The sequence below is a fragment of the Anopheles coustani genome, chromosome 2 (assembly GCF_943734705.1).
Source record: "Anopheles coustani chromosome 2, idAnoCousDA_361_x.2, whole genome shotgun sequence".
Classification (NCBI taxonomy): domain Eukaryota; kingdom Metazoa; phylum Arthropoda; class Insecta; order Diptera; family Culicidae; genus Anopheles; species Anopheles coustani.
Genome location: NC_071289.1, coordinates 91,086,472 through 91,110,433, shown reverse-complemented (window position 1 = coordinate 91,110,433; position 23,962 = coordinate 91,086,472). Strand labels below are relative to the sequence as shown.

General features: G+C 45.7%; 2 protein-coding genes across 2 annotated transcripts in view; one reads left to right on the top strand and one right to left on the bottom strand.

Moving 5' to 3' along the window:
* LOC131266096 (transient receptor potential cation channel trpm) overlaps positions 1 to 16,997 on the top strand; it is a 61,084-nt gene extending 44,087 nt beyond the window's left edge. Inside the window, exons 7-20 of the mRNA XM_058268454.1 lie at positions 366 to 525; positions 858 to 994; positions 6,047 to 6,203; positions 6,337 to 6,484; positions 6,557 to 7,591; positions 7,653 to 7,805; positions 9,021 to 9,077; positions 11,228 to 11,368; positions 11,438 to 11,595; positions 11,661 to 11,851; positions 11,928 to 12,173; positions 12,238 to 13,097; positions 13,162 to 13,693; positions 13,760 to 16,997. Coding sequence (XP_058124437.1) covers positions 366 to 525; positions 858 to 994; positions 6,047 to 6,203; positions 6,337 to 6,484; positions 6,557 to 7,591; positions 7,653 to 7,805; positions 9,021 to 9,077; positions 11,228 to 11,368; positions 11,438 to 11,595; positions 11,661 to 11,851; positions 11,928 to 12,173; positions 12,238 to 13,097; positions 13,162 to 13,693; positions 13,760 to 15,123 — 5,339 coding nt within the window. The 3' untranslated portion in view covers positions 15,124 to 16,997. The remainder of the gene's footprint in view (positions 1 to 365; positions 526 to 857; positions 995 to 6,046; positions 6,204 to 6,336; positions 6,485 to 6,556; positions 7,592 to 7,652; positions 7,806 to 9,020; positions 9,078 to 11,227; positions 11,369 to 11,437; positions 11,596 to 11,660; positions 11,852 to 11,927; positions 12,174 to 12,237; positions 13,098 to 13,161; positions 13,694 to 13,759) is intronic.
* Positions 16,998 to 17,117: 120 nt separating this feature from the next.
* On the bottom strand, positions 17,118 to 21,105 carry LOC131265309 (integrin alpha-PS3-like). Its single transcript, XM_058267570.1, has 6 exons — positions 20,939 to 21,105; positions 20,123 to 20,505; positions 19,357 to 20,052; positions 18,177 to 19,299; positions 17,234 to 18,116; positions 17,118 to 17,186 (listed from the first exon to the last, which is right to left on the bottom strand). Exons 1-6 carry the CDS (start codon positions 21,103 to 21,105, stop codon positions 17,118 to 17,120), a joined length of 3,321 nt encoding a protein of 1,106 aa, XP_058123553.1.
* Positions 21,106 to 23,962: the final 2,857 nt, after the last annotated feature.

The following is a 23,962-nucleotide window of genomic DNA, read 5'->3' as shown; positions in this document are numbered from 1 at the left end:
AAGTTTCAAATCGGTAGCAAAGGGGTTTTTCCTTTTCCAATAAAACGCCGATACACCTTTTGGGGTGGATGTAGTGGTTGACTCACAGCTTTTGACCGATGAGCCTGCGATTTCCATTCATTCGCTGATCCATCCGATTCCTCTCCCATTGATTCCGTCCATGCCAAGATCCGTCCGGTGAACACTTTCAGCATATTGATGAGCTAAGGATATGGGGGCGAAAGCTTGCTTTGTGTCGTTGTTGTGGTCGGCTTGGGCTAACACTCTTCGAAACATCGAGAATCCGCCCGAGGCGCTTTTGAGGGCGCTCGTGGCATTCACGGTACGTGCACTGCAATTCCAACTATTTCCCCGTTTTTCACCAGGTGTAACGAAGCAGGTTGGCGATGCGCTTCTCCTCGAGGGCCAGCAGCGGTCGGGGCGCGTGGTGAGCATCGGTATCGCACCCTGGGGCATCGTGGAGCGTAACCATGAGCTGCTGGGACACAACCGGGACGTACCGTGCCATAGTATTAGCTCGCCCAGGTAAGCAGTCGCACGGCGAGACTCCGCTCAAGCTAAAGCGCTTATGTAGATTTTTGACCCATTTGTGTTGGACAGTGTGAAGAGTGGTGGACATTGCCAACTGATAAATTATTCATGTTTAAAACAAAAATATTATTTTATTTGTACTGTATCATTTTACATACATTCATCAAATACGTAAATTTTATTTAGATCAATATGTGAATTGTATAAAACATAGGCTACGGACCGTGCCCTCTGCCGATAGATAATCTGCCACTGTTGCGTAGATTCTATTAGCGCCATGTTCCGCCACTACTCTAATAAGACCGTTAACTACTCTCTTTTCACAGATCGAAACTGGCGGTGTTGAATAACCGGCACGCTTACTTTCTCCTCGTCGACAACGGTTCCCAGGGACGCTACGGGGCGGAACTAATCCTCCGGAGGAAGCTGGAGAAATACATATCGAATCAGAAACTGCAGCCCTGTAAGTAGCTTGATACGGGATGGTGGCGTGTAGCTGTGCGCACCGCGAACACCGTCGAAACCATGGACAGAACCCGCACCGGAGAAGCTGTGCGTTCGTAATAGCTTTATGAAATCCTTTGCATCTCATAAGGGGGGACTGAAAAAAAAACCGGGTAGGGAAACATAGAATGTCGAGCTGTAAGTGAGCGGATGTATGTATGCTCGGCCTTATGCTGCCAAACACCGTTATCCCTTTTGCCAAGACGTTGCCAGGAGTCAGAAGGTGCAGTACACTGTTGTGCCATGGTGTCAGGATTGTGTTAGTGCGACGCCGTTTGAACAACCCTTCCCGAGCATCGACCATCGGTTTTTATCCTTCCGGATGTTCCGAGTAATGCCTCGAACGGCGTTAAGAAAAAATCATACTTTATGAGCGCATCATTATCATGGGTAATTTTTCATACCTGCAGCGCTAAACGAGGATTCGCGCGACGTCGTCTTCCCTCAGCATTCGAAGGGAAGGGCTATTTGCTACGATTCTTTCCACGCGCTGCTGCCGGTGGCTCGGCAGGAATGTGCTTTAATAAATGGTAATCGTATTCATGGCGATCAATTTTCATTCACCTTCAAATCCACCTCGGGAGAAGCCGCGGTCTCGTTGTGGCTTCTTATAACGCACTCTTTTTACGATGGTGTTGCCTGTATACCTCGTATGTGCCCCCGTTAGAGCGTGTGTATGCGTGTTCCTTCATAAGCGAGCGCTCATCCCCACCGTCATCTCCGTACTCGGATGACGAAGTTTACATCGGTGGTTTCTATGCGTTTTTCATTTGATCCTTGGCGAATGTCCTCCGTAAGGCTAGGTGAAGATGGAGCCGTTCCTAGGGAGTAAATTGTTGGAAAATGGTTGGCGGTTTGGCGCCCGCTTAGCGCGTGATGTGGTTAACTGTCTTCCGTGGTGGTACGGTAGAATTACCCGTCGTCGTAATGGAACCGCAGCTATGCATACGGTCTGTTATGGCCTAGCTGGGTTCCTTTTTTTTCGTTCGATGCAATAATGTAAATTCTTATGATGTAATTTCCCATGGAAAAGTAGTCCTTGGGGAACAGGAAACCACACATCCGCGACCCTGATGAGCCGTGGAAGGTTGTGATAAATTTGTTTCAATAGTCCTGCAATTGCTTCGTGGAAAGCGTGTGATTTTTTTCTCTGTACTAGGAAGCTTGCAAGGTTTTATTTAAATAACGTCTTGATGGAAGCTTCCAAACATGGTAAGAAATAACTTCAAATATGTAACGCTCATGTGAAAAAATGGTTCAACACAAATTACGTGTAATTTGTTTATGATACCTTTAAGTGATTCTTGTAACTTTAGCACCATAATAGAATCAGGTGGATGTTTGAACATCTCTTCACATCAGTGTAAACTCCCCCCACTTGTTTCGTGTAACTTCCCTGACCCGTTAAGGCTAGTATCGTATCATATATAATCGCTTGAAGATATCATTTTGTCGGAAAATATGGATGAATTCCAGTTATCCAGACCTCCAACCACGTGATCACACGAGCAAATATTTAGAGAGGGTATATTGAAACATTTATCTTTAAGCTTCCTTTGCCGGTGGCAAACTGGCGGCTTGATTCATAATTTGAAGCTAACGTATGACAAATCAGTTCGTCAAACAGAGGATTCGTTTCATCTTTTCATCAGGCAGGTGTCAGTAGGTGTTTTAAAGTGAACAACAAATCTTGAAGTTTAATTTACTCCCAGTGGGGTGTTTGTCTATATTGTGCCTGTGAGGTTAAAAGCGGTTCTCCTTCGCAACTAATTTCGGCGTTCATGCCAAAACATAAATTGTTCTTTTTGCGCAACGAACTAAAACCAAGCTGAAAGACATCAAATGGGCACTTTAACATAAATTGCTTCAAAATGTGTTGTTTCTGTCTCGCAGTGCTTGAATTCTGCCAACTTTTTAAGCAAAAAGAAAACAAGCTCTGTGCCCAAAGCGACCAGTGGATGGAGAGACGATGTTTTTTTCTTATGCGTTTCCTTTATCTCCTTCTTGCTGCCCTGAAAGATGTTTCGAGCCGTCATATTTCATACCGTAAGCTTCGGCAAAGTTGGATGTTATATTCCCAGTTGCGTTCCGTCTACGACGCCACATTTCATTTGCGCGTTGCGCGTCTCGATTGTTTGTGACACGAAAGGTGGTTGATGTAGATTTCTTCTTTTCGATTACTATCCCTCCCCCCACTCAACCGCCGGTTCCACCTTCCACCAAAACGTGGTGCGCGCCGCGTTGCAGACAAGATGCTGTCATCTTTAATGAATTTTCACTACAAAGGTAACTACTGGACGCGTTTGCTATCTTTTTGCCCATTGTAGAGGGGCCCCGTTGTGATATACTTAGGTGTGAGCCTGTCTTCTTTTCCGTAGCTCACCCCATTCCCTTTCGCCATGTGTTGGCCCCCTTCTCGCTACCGTAATCGATGTTCCCGTGCGACACATGTGCTATCTATCTAGTTTAATGCATGTTTCCTTTAGGAGTTTTTCTTCATTTAATTGGTTTCAACAAGTAAACCCCGAGTTGACATATGCTTTTTCGGAAAAACATAAACTGAACCAATGACCTGTACATTAAATCCTTCTAAATAGTACCCTATTCAAAAGTACTTCTAAAATTGTCAGAGCACGATCTGTATTGAAAAGATATCAACAACGCTTCATCAAAAACACCTCATTCGTCTATTTTATAATAAGTCTAATTAATTTATCATCTGTTTGAAAATTTTCTCCAACGAAACGGTCATTAAAAGCACCTGTTGCAATGTGGATTATGCATTCAAAACGCCACTGTCGCTGGATTCGGATGTTTACTGCTTCAAGATCTCTTTTTAATGAGCGACCGGTCCTATACCTGGCTGCCCAAATATTGACCTAATTTTTCACGTAAAACTTTCACAGAAAGACGCCCAGCCGATGATGGTGCAGTGAACAATTAACTTTAACGACGCACCAATTACGAGAGGAGCTAAGGCGAATGATTAGGAGGCACGTCCGTTACGGTGCACTCCAACCCCACGTCACTGGCAAACGTGGAGGTGAAGTTAAAACATTAACCTCCAGGGCAATAACCTATCCGGATTCCCTTATTCCATGTCAGGGAACCCTTTTTTTCTCAAGGATATCTTCCTTCATCCCTAACAAGCCGCTAGCCGTCGAGTGGGTTTTGTGGAGATTCCTTTTAAAGTACAAAGAATCAGCCCGACATTCAGCTCCGCTTTCCGGGAAAAAGCTTTCAAAGCAAAAAATACTCAAAAAATAACTAAAAGCGGCCAGGGTTTGTTTACTGGGGCGGATTCATTTGGTGAAGATTTTCCCTTTTTCCGGCTCCACGCATTATCCTGTGTTTTGTTTCGGTTAAATAGTTTACTTTGCCTGCGAGAGTGGTTACCCGATAATCCTCTCATTTAGGCGGCAGGACTGAGTGGTGTCTGTCGAAATTGGGTTGATTGCGTCCTCCTCCTCCTCCACCTGGCAACCCTCATCTTTGTGCCGGAGTTGCCCGGGGTGAAACTTTATCGAAGCCTCATCTCGTCGGCGGAGATGATGGTCCTTGGGCGGGGGAAAAATTGAAACATTGTACCGTCGTCGGTCCCTTATTTTGATGGGCTCTATGCCGCAGTCCGTTTAAGTACCGTCTCTTCTGAGCCCGCGGTGTTTCGTATGTATCCGCAACCCAGTGTCCGCAGGTGGAATGTATCGAGGTTCCTGCAGCAAACAGCGTGCTAGAACTCCTCCCGCGCGTCCATTGTTCTGCCGCTAATTACGAGGGACAGATTGTTATCCGGTAATGATAGGTTAATTGGATCAAGCGGCTCGTCTGGCGTGACGGTAAAGACCGAGCCGCCGAGCAAACCAGGAGAGCAGGATCTCCCAACGCCGTTGTTTGTCCATGCGCGTCTGCAGGGCTACGGGCAAATAGATTGATTAGTTTGTGCACCATGCCTCGGTAATGACGAATCGGTTCGTTGGCAATCTGTACAAGCATCCAGCAATATCGTCCGGTTTTGTCGCCTCCACCAGCCACGATAGCTGGAACAATTCTTCTCGGTATATATGAACCCGCCGGTGGAACTCGGCAATGAAGCTCCGTGTCGGATGCTGGTCTCGTTAATTTTTGTTCCCTTTTGTTTCTGCTGCTTTTCCTCCGTTTTCCTTCCCACCCAAGGATTCTCGATTAGTTTCATGTGGGTGATTAATTAAGTAAACCGTTGGCAACAGATTCAGCAGTTGTATGTGGGCTGCAAGCTGTCGACTGATCTAATTCATTTACCAAAGATTGTTATCAAAATAATATAAGTATCAATGTGCGCTTTTCTCTAGCTTTAGGTTTTGTACAGTTACTGGTTTGGTCGTAGGCGTAACGTCCTGCGGCTTTGATGAGTGATGGGTTTTAAATTGCCCCTTGTCCAGTATCGTTTGCGTTAGCGAAGTCGTAAGGTCTGAAGGTTGGCGTTTTGAGCTAATGGTTTCCATCTTCTCGTGGACGTGAAATTTGTCAGTCAGTAGCTTTTAGTGCGGGCTAATGTTTGTTGAATGTTCTTGTAACTCTCGTCTCTATGATGCAGAAATCTATCTCCATTTCAAACCTCTATTTGATTGTACTATTTTCATTCTTCCTTCCGCCCAAACGAATTATTCCTTTGTATTTCTTTCTCTCTCCTTGGTTTCCTTTCCGATGCCTCGTGATGTGTTTCTATCAGTAAACGTTAGTTGAGAATGGGATGATTGTTGTTTTCCCCGTTGTAATTGAATTATGTTTTGACGTTGTTCTCACTAGCACCGAAGGACGAACTGAGTTACATTTTAAATAATATCTGTTTATGTTTTAATTGATGTAATGTTTTATGTTTTGTTTTTGTTTCTCCCCCTTTACATATTCTTGTCTACCTCTACCGTTCCGTGTTCCTGCCCGTTCTCGTGCTGCTTCCTGCTCTTTCCGCCTCTTCTGCTCGATCTCTCTACACGGATTTCTCTTCTTCTCTTCTTTCTTTCTTCTTTCCTAGTTACCCACTCGAGCACCCCCGTAGTATGCTTGGTAATTGAAGGTGGTACAAACACAATCAGAGCTGTGCTAGAGTACGTCACCGATAACCCACCGGTACCGGTAGTAGTGTGTGATGGGTCAGGCCGGGCTGCTGATCTAATCGCGTTTGTACATAAGTAAATGCACACGACTTTCTCCAACCCATCCGGAGATCGCTGGCCGCGGTCGGCGGTCGGCTCTCCGCCGAAGGATGAAGGCACTAAAGTGGTCACCTTTTCTTTTCCTATCTCGATTTCCGGTTCGTCGCAGGTATGCATCGGACAGCGGCGAACAGCAGGTGCTGGAATCGATGCACGACTATCTCCTTGCGACGATACAGAAAACGTTCGAGGTAAGCCAGGACCAGGCGGAGCAGCTGTACCAGGAGTTGCTGCAGTGTACCAAGAACAAAAATTTGGTAAGTATATCCTGCGCGGTTTTCGCTTGGAGGGTGTTGCATTTTAACAGTGTTTCCTTCTTCCCACCATAGATAACGGTGTTCCGCATTCAGGACCGACCGGAGGGCAATACTCAGGAACTGGACCAAACGATTTTAACTGCACTTTTTAAATCACAGCACCTCAGCCCGCCAGAGCAGCTTAGCCTGGCACTCACGTGGAACCGGGTCGACATCGCCCGCTCGGAGATATTCGTGTACGGTCAGGAGTGGCCCCACGGGGCGCTAGACGAGGCGATGATGCAGGCCCTCGAGCACGACCGGATCGATTTTGTTAAGCTCTTACTAGAGAACGGAGTGTCGATGCGCAAGTTCCTCACGATACCTCGACTCGAGGAACTGTACAACACCAAGCATGGACCGGCCAACACACTCGGGTACATTTTGCGCGACGTCCGGCCACATATCCCGAAGGGCTACGTGTACACGCTGCACGACATCGGTCTGGTGATAAACAAGCTAATGGGTGGTGCGTATCGGTCGTACTACACGCGCCGGAAATTTCGTCCGATTTACGCGAAGGTAATGAACAGCTACGTCAACACGCACCGGAAGCCGTCCACCTTTCAACGGTCGGCGGGTATCAACTCGATGAGCCTGGTTGCCGGGCTCCTTCCGGTGACGTCCGATATGGCGCTATTCGAGCTGCCGTTTAACGAGCTGCTCATCTGGGCCGTGCTTACGAAGCGGCAGCAGATGGCACTGCTCATGTGGACGCACGGTGAGGAAGCACTTGCGAAGTCGCTGGTTGCCTGCAAGCTTTACAAAGCCATGGCGCACGAGGCAGCCGACGATGACCTCGACACGGAAATCTACGAGGAGCTGCGAAGTTACGCGAAGGAGTTCGAGAGCAAAGGACTGAAGCTGCTGGACTTTTGCTACCGGCAGGATGCCGAGCGGGCACAGCGGTTACTCACCTGCGAGCTGCAATCCTGGTCAAGCCAGAGCTGTCTCTCGCTGGCGGTGGCGGCGAACCATCGGGCCATACTGGCCCATCCCTGTAGCCAGATCATTCTGGCCGATCTCTGGATGGGCGGACTGCGCACAAGAAAAAACACCAATCTGAAGGTTCGTAACGGTGCGCTTTTTGTGAAGAGTATTTCGCTACGGAATCTTTCCCAATACTTAGGTTATCTGTGGGCTGCTGTGTCCGTTTTATATAAGAAAGTTGGACTTTAAGTCGAAAGAAGAGCTACAGCAAATGCCGCAAACGGAAGAGGAACACCTGGAGAATCAGTACTTAGACTACGAGGATCGCGATAAGAAGGATCCAGACGCGGAGGTAGGTGACTAGCGGTAGAACCAACAAATACACGTACTCCCTGCGTGGATTTCATGTGGCTCCATTTTTAACTTCTTTTTAAAAAGAGAAAATATCTCTAATCTATTACATTATCCAGATAATTGATTTGTTTATCTTGAACTTCCATCGTATAAAAGATCACGTTTGTATTGAATATTCTATCTTTCTCTTTCTCTATCCCTCTTTCTCTCTCTCTCTCCTACCGTTTGACATGATCTTCACTGTTAACGTCAAAAACCTCACTTTACATATTTGATATCATTTTGACGATGATGATGCTGATCATGATGATCCCTCTGGGGGGCGATGAAATCATAAACCCCCTACGATGTACTAACAATTCACTAACGCCCATCACACTGCATCACCCTGTGTGGTTAACATCAAACGATCATCCTCCCGTGGTGTTGATACCTTTTTAGAAAGCTCTTGTAAACTCCACTCAAAGTACGAAACCTGCTAGCGAAAGTGCAACTCCAACGCCACAGGTATAAACGTTTAACAAATAGCGCACAATTTCCTTGGTTTTGTTTCTCCCTTTCGATAATTTTCCCTTTTCTCTCCGTCATTGTTTATCGTCCGCCATATTACTGCACTGGGGTTAATTATATGAAATGGGGAGTTTTCGGTCGCTTCGGGAGTTTTTGTTATCATAGATACATAATATTTGATAGAACTTATGAAATATTTAGTTTAGTACTGTGCTTTGTTTAGAAAGTTCACATTTCTACAAACGTCTTGATTTATTGGTATTTTCGACTGTGTATTTTTTGTTCATTTAGAGCAGAGAAAGATTCACAATGTTTCTAGGTTTCAGTCCACTACTAGTTTTTTAAAAATAATTTATTTGTGTTATGTTCGATCAACTTGCACTTCAATTCCGCGTATAAACACTACATCATGGCGGGTATTTATCGTAGCACAATTATCGATTCGAGTTGTACGTGTTCTGTTTCTGTCCTTAAACCTCATTTCATGCCGGGTGCCGGTCGTTATTGTTTAATCACGATGTGTACGGTTTTCACAGTTTCACACCAAACAGGGGTAAAATTGTGATACTTTCTGCAAGATTCCTCCTATGTGGGTTTTCCCTCCCCGTTATTTGTCCCCTCCCTTTCGTGCTTCATCTTATTCTTACCGCCTTGAAATCGTCTGTACCGAAACGTCTTCATCCTGTTGTATTCTCATCTCTAGGCGCTTCTGTCCGATACGTACTCAATGAAAGATACCAAAGTGCAGGAGAACGGAAAAGTAAGTGTGGCTGTCGTAGTGTATTAAGTATTTTAGACTGTGTAGTGTTATGTTGTTTTCATTTTCCCACTAGCGAAACTTTACGAAACACATAATATAATTCGCTTAGACCAACAATAGGGGCGCACTGCTGCGTCGAGCGGTCACGGCAGCGTTTTTAAAATATGCCCCTAGTTTTGATTAAACCAATTTTATTCCAACTCACTTTTCGCCCACTAACACACGACGCACACAACACATAAATAATAGCAAGCAGATTATTTGGGTTTTTCTTTGTTATGTTTTAAAATAACTAAAACAAAACAGATCACCATTCCACCTCATTGCTGCACAAACGAAATTGGAAAGCAATGTTAACTGCTGCTCATCAAGAATCGGTTTTAAAATATACTGCAGATCGTTCAGATTAAAATTCATCACAGGAAAATTGATAATTTTAACTAGCAAAAAAAAAGTTATTCGCTCCTGCCTCCTCCAAGTCTGTGTTACTCACAACGTTTCTGTGCTTTAGTTGTTCCCTGGCCTCCATGTATCCAGTTCCTTCCCAGTCTGTGTCTTTCTATCACTCTTATGATCGCGATACATACTATTCTTCTACCGACAAGTCTGTCTTCAGTAGTAAATAGTTCGACTATGCCATGCTTAACTCCCCACACCGCTTTCGAATATAGTCCTCCCACTTTCCCGCTCCACCTGTACAGTCGAACGATGTAAACGTTTTTCGATGTCTTCCCTATGTTCAGTGAATGTTTACGAGCCGTTTTCAGAACGAACGTGTCCATGGTCGAACTACTCGTTAACTTTTCTGTTACACACAGCCCCATGAGTTTGTGTGGAGTTGGTAATTGTCTGAGAAAACTTTTGCATCGGAGACGGTGGATTAGGTATTAGCTATGTGAGGTTGGAGGAAAATAGAAACAGTACCCGAAAGTTGGGCCCTGCGTCCCCGTGTCTAATCGGTTGAATTAATTTTAAGGGGCCTTCGAGAGTAGGTTACAAGTTTTTCCATAAAGAAAATTAAATGCTACCCCGTAAGCGATCCAATCGGAACCAACTGTAGCCGGTTAACCCCGACGTCTCGGGACACTGGTTTAGGTAACATCCTTCGTTACTCGTAGATTTTTGTTAATATACACGCACAACGCCATAGGCAGCGACACAGCCAAACATTCGTATACCATTACTCTTCCCATGGCACGTTTACAATCGAACCGTTGTCATCGAGCATACACCGCCAACCGGAAGTGAGCAGAGGGCCGATCCGCCAGCCGGGGAGAGAGCGGGTTTGAAATTGGCAATCATGTTTCCGTGCTTTCGTTAACATCCCTTTTTCGTTCTGATTCTCCTTAGGTAGGTCTGACCGGATGCTTTAGCTCAAAAGTTAGTCCGCCATCACTTTTAAAATCTCATTCTCCTTTTAGCTCCGCTTAGAGTGGACATTTTTGAACGCTAGTTTCTGTTTGTCGTTTATTGCGGATGTTATGCAAGTTGTTTAGTCTGTCGGAAGAGTGTACTACATTAAATCGCTGGCCTCATAGAGTATAGTCGCTTGCTGTTTTCAGGAGATGTTTTTTTTTGTCAATGCGCTTCAGCTCACGTTTTTATTTTTTGTACACTTTGGAAAAGTGAATGAATCAGCACTTTTAGAAAAATCTATTACATATTAATTGGCACCTCTAAAATAAAATATTGTGTGCTCTTTTAAATATTCTTTTCAAAAGGTTTGATGTGTTAACATAGTGTGTTCGATATGAATTTGTAGATTTGTATTCGTTCTCAATAATGTGCTCAGATATTGTTGATCGCATGGCGTTTTATTTCGAAATATGTTAGCCTTCATCTTAGGTTTATCATTTTTTTTTTCAAAATATGGAAAGATGGGTTTCTTATTAATACATTTCCAAATTCACGTACTGGTTGAAACCATTGTGTTATGTAATTCAATACCGTAATCGATCATTGTTAGAAATAGTTCCAAAGGGAGTTTCGTTACTGTTGCAAAATAGTGCCCTTCCGTAAGCTAACAAGACTATATTTTATTCAGTTGGCAGTTTGTGCACGGTTATTCTTATTAACAGGTTGTGCTCGTTGAGATCGTGCTTTTTTAGCTGAGAATGCTTATAAGTTTGTTTCGTTTACCACTTTCACAGGTTTCCCTAACCGACTCGGAGAACACGCAGTACAAGGATTATCTGTTCGATAGCGACGTGCGGCAGCAGCGACCGTTGAAGTTGAAGAAGAAGATCTACGAGTTCTACACCGCTCCCATTACCAAGTTTTGGGCTGACTCGGTGAGTATTTTCCCGGTGCCGGGGAACTGTTTGTGTGAAATGTTATGGGAAATTTATGTTTTTCAACAGATGGCATACGTATTTTTTCTGGTAATGTTCACCTACACCGTGCTGGTGCGGATGGAGGAAACACCCAGCTGGCAGGAGATGTATGCCATCGCCTACATTACCACGCTTGGCTGTGAAAAGATTCGCGAGATAGTTTCCTCTGAACCGGTGGCCATATCGTAAGAAAACAAGCCGATTGAATATACCGAGCATCGACTGAAACCTGTCTTTTTTTCCTTTATAGACACAAATTCTCTGTCTGGGCGTGGAACATGTGGAATCCCTGCGATGCGGCGGCCATAATATTCTTCCTCATTGGGTTGGCATTGCGACTGCGGCCATACACGATGGACATCGGGCGGGTGATATACTGCGTCGATAGCATCTACTGGTACTTGCGGATATTGAATATTCTAGGCGTAAACAAATATTTGGGTATGTGATCGTTCTGATTTGCCTTAGATATTTCATATATTTCAGATATTTAATTACACACTGTCTTTCTGTTCAGGACCATTGGTGACGATGATGGGCAAGATGGTGAAGAACATGATCTACTTTGTGGTGCTGTTACTGGTGGTATTGATGAGTTTCGGCGTGAGTCGACAGGCGATTCTCTTTCCCAACAATGATGCCAGCTGGCGGTTGGTACGCGAAGTTTATTATCAACCATATTTCATGTTGTACGGAGAGGTGTTTGCGGATGACATCGATCCTCCTTGTGGGGAAGATCCATCGCAGCCACCGTGTGTCACGGGTAAGAGAGGATGAGCTCTGTAATCTCGACTGAACTAACGTGTTTTCTTGTTCACTCAACGCAGGACACTGGGTGACACCAATCGCTATGTCGATGTATCTGTTGATTGCCAATATTTTGCTCATTAACCTACTGATCGCTGTGTTCAACAACATCTTCATCGAGGTGAATGCCGTCTCGCATCAGGTGTGGATGTTTCAACGATTCACGGTGGTCATGGAGTACCAACAAAAGCCGGTTCTGCCACCTCCGCTGATCGCGCTCAGTCACTGCTATTCATTACTTCGGTACGCGATCCGCAAGGCAAAAGGTCTACAGGAGTCTCGCGACAACGGGTTGAAACTTTTCCTCGAGAAAGAGGACATGGAGCGGTTGTACGACTACGAGGAGGAATGCGTGGAGGGATACTTCCGCGAGCAGGAGATTCTGCTACAGCAGTCGACTGAGGAACGTATCAAAAACACAGACGAACGGGTAGACCACATGGCGCAGAAGATTGAAGATATCAACCAGAAGGAAAACATCCAAAGTGCGGCCGTGCAAAACATCGAGTTTCGGTTGCGTAAGGTGGAGGAAACGGCAGGCGAAATCCTGTCTCATCTGGCCGTGATACATCGGTTCATGGCGGCTCATACGTTGATGCAAGGCGGTACGATGCAGGGCTCGACTGGTAACGTTAGTGGCAATGTAGCACTCGAGGGTGCCCCCGGTATTGCGCCCATTCCGGTGGATCATCGGACACGCACGATATCGGAGAGCGATAGCTACATTATGCAGCCGACGTTGCCGCCACCGACGCAAAGGAGAAAGTTCAACCGGTCACTGACAGAGGTGCGTCCGGATGCGTATATCTTCGATGAAGGACGACATTTGGAGGTTCGTACCGTGCTGGAGGAGAATGAAGGTGAACGCTCACCGGATCAGGTAAGGGAACACGGTTTACAGCTACAATCATACTTTAATAATGATACTACCTTCCTTCCATCAGACTTCTCAACCATTTGAACGCGATCGCAAGCTGTCCATTCGCTCGGAGGACTCGGAATTGTTCCCCGGTAGTGGCGTCCAAAAAACACTCTCACCAGTGGATTCGCTCGGTGTTGCCATTAAACCATCACCGCCGCCACCACCACCGTTCTTGAACATCCGACAGGACACGGCAAGCACGGAGAGTAAGGACACGCTCACCCCGCTGGAAGGGGCCGACGATAGGACGCTCGTTGGAGATGAAACCGTTGACGATCTGATGGATGGAAACTACGAGGGACTTCGGCAACGCACTGGACGCCGGCGAAACTCATCCATGTGTGGACCAGGGGTGGGTGTTTCGATGGGTGGTTCTTTCGGAGGTGGCACTCCCGGGACCGGCGTCGGTGGACGAAGAAACTCCGAAAGCGCATCCGGTGGGGGATTGGATATCAACAAATCACAGACTAGTCTCTGCCAGATACCAGGTTTGGGGTTCGGAAAGCGGCAACAAAGTGTGACGCAATCGGAACCGGATAGTGGCACCGATCAACGTAAGTGTGTGGTATTTTGATACTGTTGATGTTCCCATGTGTAACCTTTGTGTCCTGCTTGAGCAGCTATTCAACGCCCAGTTCCAAAAGGACGTCATCTTTTGCTGCAGATACACACAGAGTACACATCGATCACGGATGAACTGGAGAGCGTTTGCCACATGATCGCATCCCCCACAAGCTCGTTGAGAGGTGAGTATTTGGTTTGCTATTTCGGATCAATATTGAACATGGTTCTCGTCTTTTCAACAGAGGCACCGAAGAAGAAAAGCGTCAACGAACTTTCCAACCCCGAGTTCGCTGCCATGATCGAAAAACGGCATCTGAAGGAGTGTGAAGATAGCGACTATATGATGATGGAAACGTTGTTTCAAACGCGCTGCTCGCTGGAGGACAGCGACGAGTACTTCGATGATGCAGGGCCCGAAACCGAACACGGTCCGCGCAAGATGTTGCGCCGTGAGACGGCCATCGAGTTGCCGGTGACGCCGTCCAAGTCGAACATCGTCTCGCTGGCGGACAGCGCTCAGGGTCACGAGGACTACGCAGGCATGAAGAACGAACGGCAGGGCGCGTCGAACCGGAACTCGTTGCGCGACTCGAAGAACTCGCCGCTGTCCATGTCCAGCCAGAACTCTCCGCGCAACTCTCAGTACATGCAGGGCGCCTTCCTAAACCCTTCGGTGTTCGAGGGCGCCAGCCGGCTGTACAAGAAGTCGTGCGAGAGTCTGCAGAAGAACTCCAGCACCGACACGGAGTACTCGCTGCAGCCGTACCGGTTCATTAAGCAAAGCTCGAACGAGACAAACAGTTCGTTCAACATCGACAACTCATCGATTACGAATGACCTCTCGATCGATGGCGAAACGAGCCTCAACTCGACCGTCATCGAGATGGTTTCAAGCTCCACGATCGCCGTACCTCCACCGGCGGTGGACGATCGAACCGGTTTCCTACCCAAGCGCACTTCATCGATCGGAAGCTGCACAACGCAACACACGCAGCAGCAGCAGCAGCAACAGCAGCAACAACATTCGGTTGAATCACGCCCGTCGTTCCTTAGGAAACAGTTCAGCGTAGAGAAAAGCACGCCCGGGGGTTCGCCGGTAGCGAAAGACAACGGAGGATCCATTCCGGACGGCCTGGAAAGGTTAACGTCAACACCGGCTCCGGCAATCCCTAGCAAACCACCGCGATCTACCCGCTTCTCCGACAGCCTGAGCGTACTGGGGACGAAGAGTGTGCTAAGTCTGTTGAAGGAAAGCAGCTCCACCAGCACGGAAGAGCCGATGCACGAGGGACGCAAAGCGTCCACGATACCGTGCATCAGCACGAACCTGGTGCAGGACGAGATCGCGAAGCTGTCGTCGAACATTAAGAGCAGCACCGACGAAGACACCGATCCGCCCATCAATGAAACCATGTGCTGATTTTAGTTGTGCCCTCCGTCAGAGGTAAATGTTTTTTGTAGCTCGCCGTGGGGTTTGTCGCCTGCTGGCACAGTAGTGTAGTAGATCCTGGCGCAATGCTGCCAAATTGGTTTTCAGGCGTCTATCGTAATGATTCTGTTTTTAAATGTTTATTTATCCAACCAAAAGAAAGCGTGTACTTAAAAAGTACTTTAAATCGATAACACACACACATATACGCACTAAATAAAGTGCTAGCTTTTGCTACACTTTATGTTTTCAATTGGATATCCAATCGATATGTTTGCCAAATCCAACTAAGCTCGGTGTATTTGGATCACTCTCCTTTCGCCTTTTTAAGAAAACTATAACACACAAAGCGATGAACAGATGAAAACCGATACCTTTCCTCCTACATATCAATGTTAAATTGGTTTTCTATAACGGATTTAAGCCGATTGCCATGAAACGTTATACTTTCCGCTGGAGAATAGATGCAGTTCAACAGATAAAGGGAAGGGGTAGGCATAGTTTATCCAAGAAATTCCATTTAAGGGTTCGTGTACAGAATGCTGTGCGCTTAGCGCACCGTCCGTAGAAAGACAAATGTTTTATATACCCTATGTTGCCATTGAAAGTGTGCTTACCATCCATTTCAGGAAGTAACACTGTGGAATGAATGATGAAGTAGTAGGTTACTTAAAGAAAATCTCCCAGCAGCTCAAGAGTGATGAATATCTAGAAATCCCTTTATTCAACAATAAGATATATATATTCATAAGCCTACATGGAAATAAGCGTAGTTGGCACTTAATGCCATCTCACACACACACATTTTTTGCACGCTATGTCTATGTCCTTTGGTTTAACTAGGTGCTGTAGTTTATTAGTTTCGATTATGTTTTACTTCCCATAAAGACGCAAAGGGAGAGCAAACCTTCACTATACTAAGTACTTAAAGACCCAAATGTTTTGCTTATGTTTGAAAGTTGTTCACCATTATCGAGTACCAAAAATACATCACCTCGGTAGGGTGAAGCTATAGAAACTGGAAAGAAACCGTTCAACAAATCAAAGTAATAAATTCGAATTGCCTCATGGCATCGTCAGTGTAGTTTGGAGTATGGAAAATGAAGAAAATAAATATTGTAATAGCAAACCCCCTTGGATCAAACTGTTAAAAAATAAAGTAAGCAAAAGCGTTGTGCAAAACGACCTACCAGTGAGCGGACACCTGGACGCCATACAGCGCCCCGGGCAATGGTCCTACGAGAGTTGTACTAAAATGTGACAATATTATTGAAGTTTAAATCAGTATGCAAAAGTACAGGGGGCGTATGGCGCTGTTCGGTGCGCAGACGTATAGCGTAGACATATTAAATGGAACAATAAAGGGGCGCCAGCCCGACCTAGGGAGTGATCTCTCCCAAAGGCCTGTGGGAGACGGGATGAGGATCGCCGTTTTGTTGATAACGTAAGTTACTGGAGAGAGAAAAAAAAAACCGTACGCAAGCCGATGTAAAGCTAGGTCGTTGAAACAATAAACACGTTGCAAACTAATGGAGGTGTGGTGAACATTTAGAACTTTTGAAACCCTTTTGCTGCCCGTGGGAAGGATAATAATGCGAATTTGCCGGCGTTACGAGAATGGTATGAGGACGAATGTTGTAGATGGAGGAAACATTATTATGTTAATGAGGCGTCTATTTTTACGTTGGATACTCTTTTGTATCGTTCTAGGTTTTACAAATTCATTCGGACACGATCGTGGTAAATTGCATTAACCTTCGGTTGAAGCATTACGCTGACATTTTATCAATGTTATGAAGTACATTTAGATCATGAAAGTAAACAAGAGTGACAAATATATTTCATGCGTACGAGCATGGGAGACCATTGAATTTCGCCGTATTCTCATTTCATTTAAGGTTTTCTAAAGCAACTAAAGTGAATGATTTTTGCCTGTTTAAAATATCATTACCTGGTAACTGCGAAAGTTTCTCATATAGTATCATTCATATGGCAGAAACGTCCTCCTGCTCCATATCATCCGATACGGCACTTGAATTATTAAAGCCGACACTCTGAAAAGACACACCGAATACAACACATCAGAAAAGAACGTTTGGACATTCGCTCTTTTGGCTCTTACTTCGCGGTGAAGTCTAGTCATATCCTCCCTCAGCTGACGCTTGAAGAAACCCTGGCGAAACATAACGTACGTGAGGATGGCCAAAAGGATCAGCCCTCCTAACGACGAAGTGGTGTAGATCCAAGTCGGGGCACTTCGGTTGGCGGTTCGCGTCACAAGCGTGTGTGGATTGTTGCGTACCACCGCGAACGTTTCTTTGACACCGTCGGAAGGCTTTCCTAGGTCGCTCAAAATCTGCACAACGAATATATCTTCCTGTTCCTGCAGACATGCTTCGATGGCATCAAGGTCGAGCTTGTAATGTAGCTCAAGCCGGAGCGGTTTGGGACCGGAAGGAATAGCAGCAAGGCGTGTCTGAAGCTGTAAACACTCCACCGCAGAACTGTTCTGGGCACAGTTGAAAAATACAGTCCGGTTTGCCGGAAGATCGTGCGGTTGGATTGAGCTCAACCCTTGTCTTGTCGGTTGAACCCATAAGTTGGATCGTTTTGCGCGTGCGACGTCTATCCAAGAATTATCCAACTCTAGCTCTTCATTATCTATGGCTTCTGCGATGGGTGTATTTTCCGTGACGTCAGGGTTGTGTTGGATGTGAAAGCTAAACTTTGGCAAGGTTGAATCCTCGTTAGGCTGTATCCAGTCGATCTTTAGTGGAGTGTCATTGAAGGTGCCTGTCGCTCGAACATCTTTGGGATCAATTATTTGGCAACGTTTGGTGCCGAAGATGTATGTCAAAGGAACGTCCACGTAGAGTAGTGGGTCGCGCATTGTACTGGGTCCGTTGTTAAGGACCTCCACCCGTTGGGTCATGTTCACAATACCTTTCTGCTGATCCAAATGCACGGACTGAGGGCTTACTTTGCTGAAAGTTAATTTTCATCATAAACTTCTTGGATCATTGGACTCTTATAGGGGAGCTTACCTAAAAATTTCCATTAAACTAGACTCCCGGATCGGTAATATGTACTCCATGTCGTTATCATTCGGCCACTGCTCCTCGCTGGATGTAAGTGATACCGCACGAACTTTGAGTTCCCGCCGACTGTCTTCCAGGTGTGTCATATCGAACTGTAGAGAGCGCTTAACCTTTGCCCCACTTCGAAGCGGTAGACGGTTATTTAACTCACACAGCACGGCGATGTGGCCATCAACGGCGGGTGAGACAACGCACTCGGGAACCGACTTTGCCATGGCTTGCAGACTCGACGGAACGGTAAGGTTCACCTGAGGTAGGAACGCATTCTCACCAGAGTTTTCAATCTCCACCTCGATGGTGGCTACTTTCCTGCTACCGATGAAGTATGGTGATGGCACGTCAGTCCACCGGATGTTGGTAATTCTCAGATCCGACATGCACGTTTCCGTCCTACATCCAGTGCGGAAGGGGATCCACTCTTGCACACGGGTGAATTCGTTCGGATCCAGAATCGCACAGTGATCACAAAACGGTCCATCTTTTGGAGGAGTCGCTTGTTCCGACATCATATACTCCATATCGATGATGATGGGTTGGTGAAGCGTAGTGTGCGATGCGGTAACATTCACGAGGAATTGCTTGCACACAGTACGGTCGCCGAGTAAGACGACCTGCTGGGCGGCATTAACAGACGATTGAAAGTTGGCCACTGACGCTCTTCTCATGAGTTTGTCAATATCGACTTTGTACTGGAGCGTAACATTGAATGCGATCCCTGCGGGAAATTCTGCCGACCAGCAGCAAGCAATTTCAAAGATACCACCCTCGGCCGGTATCTCACGTTTGGTCGAATTTATTCGTGCCTCGATCCGGACCACGGGATACGTGCGGTAGACATACACAGCTTCTCCTTCCGGCGCTCCAACGGCTATGTCGTTGTACCCATTGTTGTCGATGTCGATCCCGCGCGAGATCGCATAGCCAAACATTGGCTGTCGTGGTGGTTGTAAGGGGCTGGTATGCGTTGGTGGTTCCAATCGTTGGCTTGGCTTGGTTTGCAGACCCTTCACTGACCCTAGCCATATGTAAACAACACCGTTCCCCTCGAATGGGGCTCCGATAGCGATATCTAAAAACAAGGACACTTTGAACTGATGTCTAAACGAATCCGCATGGGAGGTCTTACCAGCGTAGCCATCTCGGTTGGAGTCTCCGATTTTTCCCAGACTTGTGCCAAAGCGACCACTTCCTTCGTAGGAGGAGGACAACTTCATCTGCAGCTCGAACTGAAGACCCCCTACATTGAGGAACACGTAAACAGCACCATTTTCGTGCTCCATCAAATGGCTATGCATCGGTGCCCCAACCGCCAAATCCGGCAGTCCGTCGCTATTGAAGTCCTCTGTCAGGAGCGAATAGCCAAAGTACTCGCCAAACTGTTGACCCTCCAGCGATTGGTAACGGACCAGGTCCGTCTCCTGCGTGGTGGGATTGTTAACGTAGTCGAAGATGATAACCTCACCACTCTGACCTTTCGATTGAGGTGCACCGGCCACGTACAGTAACTTCTCGGTGTTCAGGAAGTATCCCGAACTGAGGGAGTATCCCAGGTACGAGTCAGTGTCTATACGTAGACGTAGATTCGGTACGACAGTTTCATGCGTGAAGGTATTCGCTCGGTTAGGCTCACGGATTACATTTTTCCCTCTAAAAGTCGCGTCCACCACGCCCGGTAGCTGTCGGTAACGAATGACTGTCCCGCGCCACGTCCAGACCCCAGGTGCTCCGATGAGAACCTCCTTTCCATCATCCGTCACGTGCACGCTTAAGCCCTGTTCTCCAAAAATGTAGACAAAGTATGTTTGCTTATACAATTGTTTTGCTGAAAGGATAACAAATGAAATAAACCTAAACGTTTCCTTTCTACAACACTTGTAAAATTTCTTGTTTACCTTTATTTCGGAGAGGTTTTATTTTGTACACCGTCTTTGCGTCTATGCTTGTCCTGGTGCTTTCGGTTAGATAGCAGATACCGTGTAGCGTGTACAACTCTTCTAGATCACCGATCAATTTTGGTGCACAAGCCACGAGCCAATCGTCATCGGTGCCGAGTCCATCCACCGCAGCCCCGAGAAGCTGGTAGTCTTTTTTCTCGGACTGAATGTGAGGGCTGTAGCTGTCGTTTTCGTAGCGGACATTTCCCAGCTTGTCGAGGTAGACCGGCGTACATTGCGATGTGTTTGGGGAGAAGCTGCACCGATACACGGCCCCGGTTTCGTTGACATTTCGTTGTGATTCGAGGTTCGACTGGGCTCTTGGCGCTCCGACAAACACTCTGGGAATAGCATAGATTATGATATCAAAATGTGGACTCAAACTAAAGGCACTAGAAATACTACTTTTCATAACAACATCTGACACCTGTAAAGTAAATTATCTAAAAATAGCGTTTGAGCATTGAAAAAATGCCTCTCCTCTTGCGTGCCTACCACAAGTGTAAGTGACCAACGATCTCCAAAGGGCAGTGCGAAACTATCGCAACGTATTAGTCATAGTTCTTGGTCTTCGCTGCTCAACGGCTTATCAGAACGACTTGACGAAAAGTGATTGTCTGCGAATTCGATGCGACACGTACAATGTGTGTGAATGACAACATCATTTAGAATGACTCCTTTTACACACGTTACTCATGCGAAAATTGTCTAGAGCGATTAAATTAAATTGCATGCAGCAATTGAATTGCATGCATTAAATTGAATTGCACTTACCCACTGTTGCGTAGATTAATCGAAAAACCAAAGTACGAACTGCGCGTTTGCTTTATAAACGTTTTTAATGCCGGTTGTTTGAACGTATAACTAGGCGTTGGGGAAAGATTAAACCCCTCTCCGGAAGCTAACCATAGTAGCAGGATACAAATCACTCTCAGTTTCATGTTTAATGTTGTACTAGGACACTTCTTTGGTTGTAAGACTCACTGATCAAGTCGCACATTAGTACAACAGTTTTTCATTTATTCAAGTGGAATAGTTTATGTCATAGATATCGATTTTTTATTTAGTTTTTGACTAAATTTACTTTATTCACTTCCACGGGCGGAGCAATCACTTTCGCTTCCTTATTTCTTATCACAAACGTTGGAGATCGTTGCACTCTGAAACACTATATCAGACACGTCTTACTCCAGCAAAACTCAATTCAAGACTGACCAGCCGTCCGAGTCAGAAGTTGAAGGGCTTACGAATCCCACTGCAGTCTGAGAAATTGTTTTTGTCGTATGAGACGTTTACTACTGATAATTGGGCATATGGTACTGTTGTATAGTTTAATGGGTGCGAGGGTGAGTATGTAGAGCAACAGCTGATTCATACATTTAAACGGTGTGGAGTAACGTTTGATGAGTAAGTATTTATGTCAATTAGATACACATAAGCCTACTTGTTGAGTTTTGAAATTCGTTCACCTTATTTGGATTTATCAAATGAATTGCTAAAGAGAAATCGTGATGAGAAATACGAAAAATCATTTTCATTTAATTTGAAAGGAGAACTAATGATTATTTAAAATTATTGTGTTTGCTCCAAAATCAAACCTAATAAACATTAAATGATACTCATTGCGATACGGCCGTGAAATTAACAGAAAAACCGCTTAACCGCGCATTTTCAAATACATTCGAACATTTTCGAACATGGCTATTTCGAACATCTAATTGCGCCTGGAGGATATGCAACACACAGCACATCTGAAACGGTTGAATATCGTAAAAGCAGAACAAACTTACTTTAAAACTTTTTCGTTTTGGTTGTCAAAGGAAAGTGTATGTAATTTATAGTTTTTTTTATTTACACACTATGCTTGAAAATCAAACAGGCAGTTTCAAATCAATCTTTGGAAAATTTTAATAACGATGGAGGTTATTTAGAACGAGTTTGATTTAAAATATTATCCACTTAAAAAATCGTTTTTTAAAACATGATTGCACAATCGATTTTGAGCGATGAAATGTCTCAACAACAGGCGGTGAACAACAAATCCTGGGCATACCGAATAAATTAAGATAAGACGGTTGAGAAAAGTGTTTTGACGGTCTCGAGCGCCATCAGCTCGCGCTGTAGAGCCCGTTATCGAACAGATGCGCGAACAAAGGCCGAAGAAAGAATGTCATCGCTAGGTGTGGACGACACAAATAGAAGGTACGGACGAAAAAAAAAAAATCCTCAACCTCTGAACAACAAATCTTAACTGGACAAACCTGACACGACCATCGCACTTCCTCCCTTCGTTTCCCCCTGAAGAAGGAACCCCGATGGCATGCGTAAGCGGTCTGCAGCTCCGCGGTAACTCCGCACCTTAAAGCCCAACCGTCCTCCATCCCCGAAGAAATACGTCAGAGCGCACGATGCTTTATGTTCGACGCGGCTCAGTCAATCACCTTTTCACCTACTTTTGACGACGGACCCGGAGAGGAACCATAATCCGGAGTGTCCGTTCCTTGCGCGGGCGAGTCGTGAATCAAAAGGGAAGAAGTGGGAATGAGACACCAATAGCTATGTCCTAGGGCAAAGAAGGAGGCACGTAGAGTGCATCAAGGAAAGGTAAAATCATTAAAAAAACCGTCGTGATTCGAACAACAAACCGAACCGCTGACCGAACGTCTTACAAGACTTGAAGGGAACCTCTTGCTTTCAGATGCGTTCGAGTGCGTTCTGCGATGGAGGGGAAGTACGTGTGTGTGTATGTGCCCGCAGTTCTTCGTTGTGCGTAGGAAAAGAACGGGATTTTGAAAATGAAAATGATCAAAAACGTCGTGACACGAAGACGAGGTTGATGACGTGGTGTTGTTTGTTCGACTTCGGCAAACTTTTCTCTGCGTCACTTGGGAGTTTTGGAGCAAAGTTTCCCTCGCCCCAGGTAGCTTTTATGAAATGAGTCATGCGTGATTCACCACAAAGATGTTTAAAGTATAATTTATTGCTACTAGCATAATTCACTTGAACACTCCACTTAAGTTTTATTTTGTTTAGTACACGGTACAGTTTTTTACAACACTACATTGTTAGTTATTTGTACAACATAAACCATTTAGGGTTATTTTACAAACAAATTCACACTTCAAACAACAGCTGTACATTCAAAATTAAAAAATAGAACAAGTAAATAAAATTTACACCAACTAAGCAATTTCCATCAATAGTCAAGATCAAACATATCATAAATGTTCGCATTTGAAATGTAAATCTTCTCCCGAACCAAAATGTGGCTCCCGCAGGGCTCCATCGTTACAGTGACGGTTCTCCCGAAAGGCTTCTGCATAAGAATCTGCCAATTATCTCCGAGCGCCTGCATCTTTATGCATGACCGCTTCATTGATGGCCACGTCGCCGTTTGTCGAGCCCACGGAGCGAATTCATAAGATGCATCAAGTGCAGATTAATCGGTCCGCTTTACCATTTGGACTGCTGCATTCGTTACGCCGAGCGCGGGAGCATTGCCCTCTACCGATGGCAACTACGTGCGGAATTTGTCAAGCCGACTGCTTGGAGTTCGATGAAGATGATCGATCGGCAGGTCGCCGATTTTACTCAATACTTCCGCCTCGGTGGGTTCGATCCGGGGTCGGGATCCTGCTGAGACCTGATCTGATCTTGACAGGGTCGCATCGCTTATCTTGTGCTCACCACTGCCGGGGTGGTTGTTTTGTCGTTTTTCTCGCGAAAGTTGAACCACCTCTCGGAGCTGGCGAGCGACAACACCAACACACTGAGCCACACGAACTCGAGTTCAAGTTC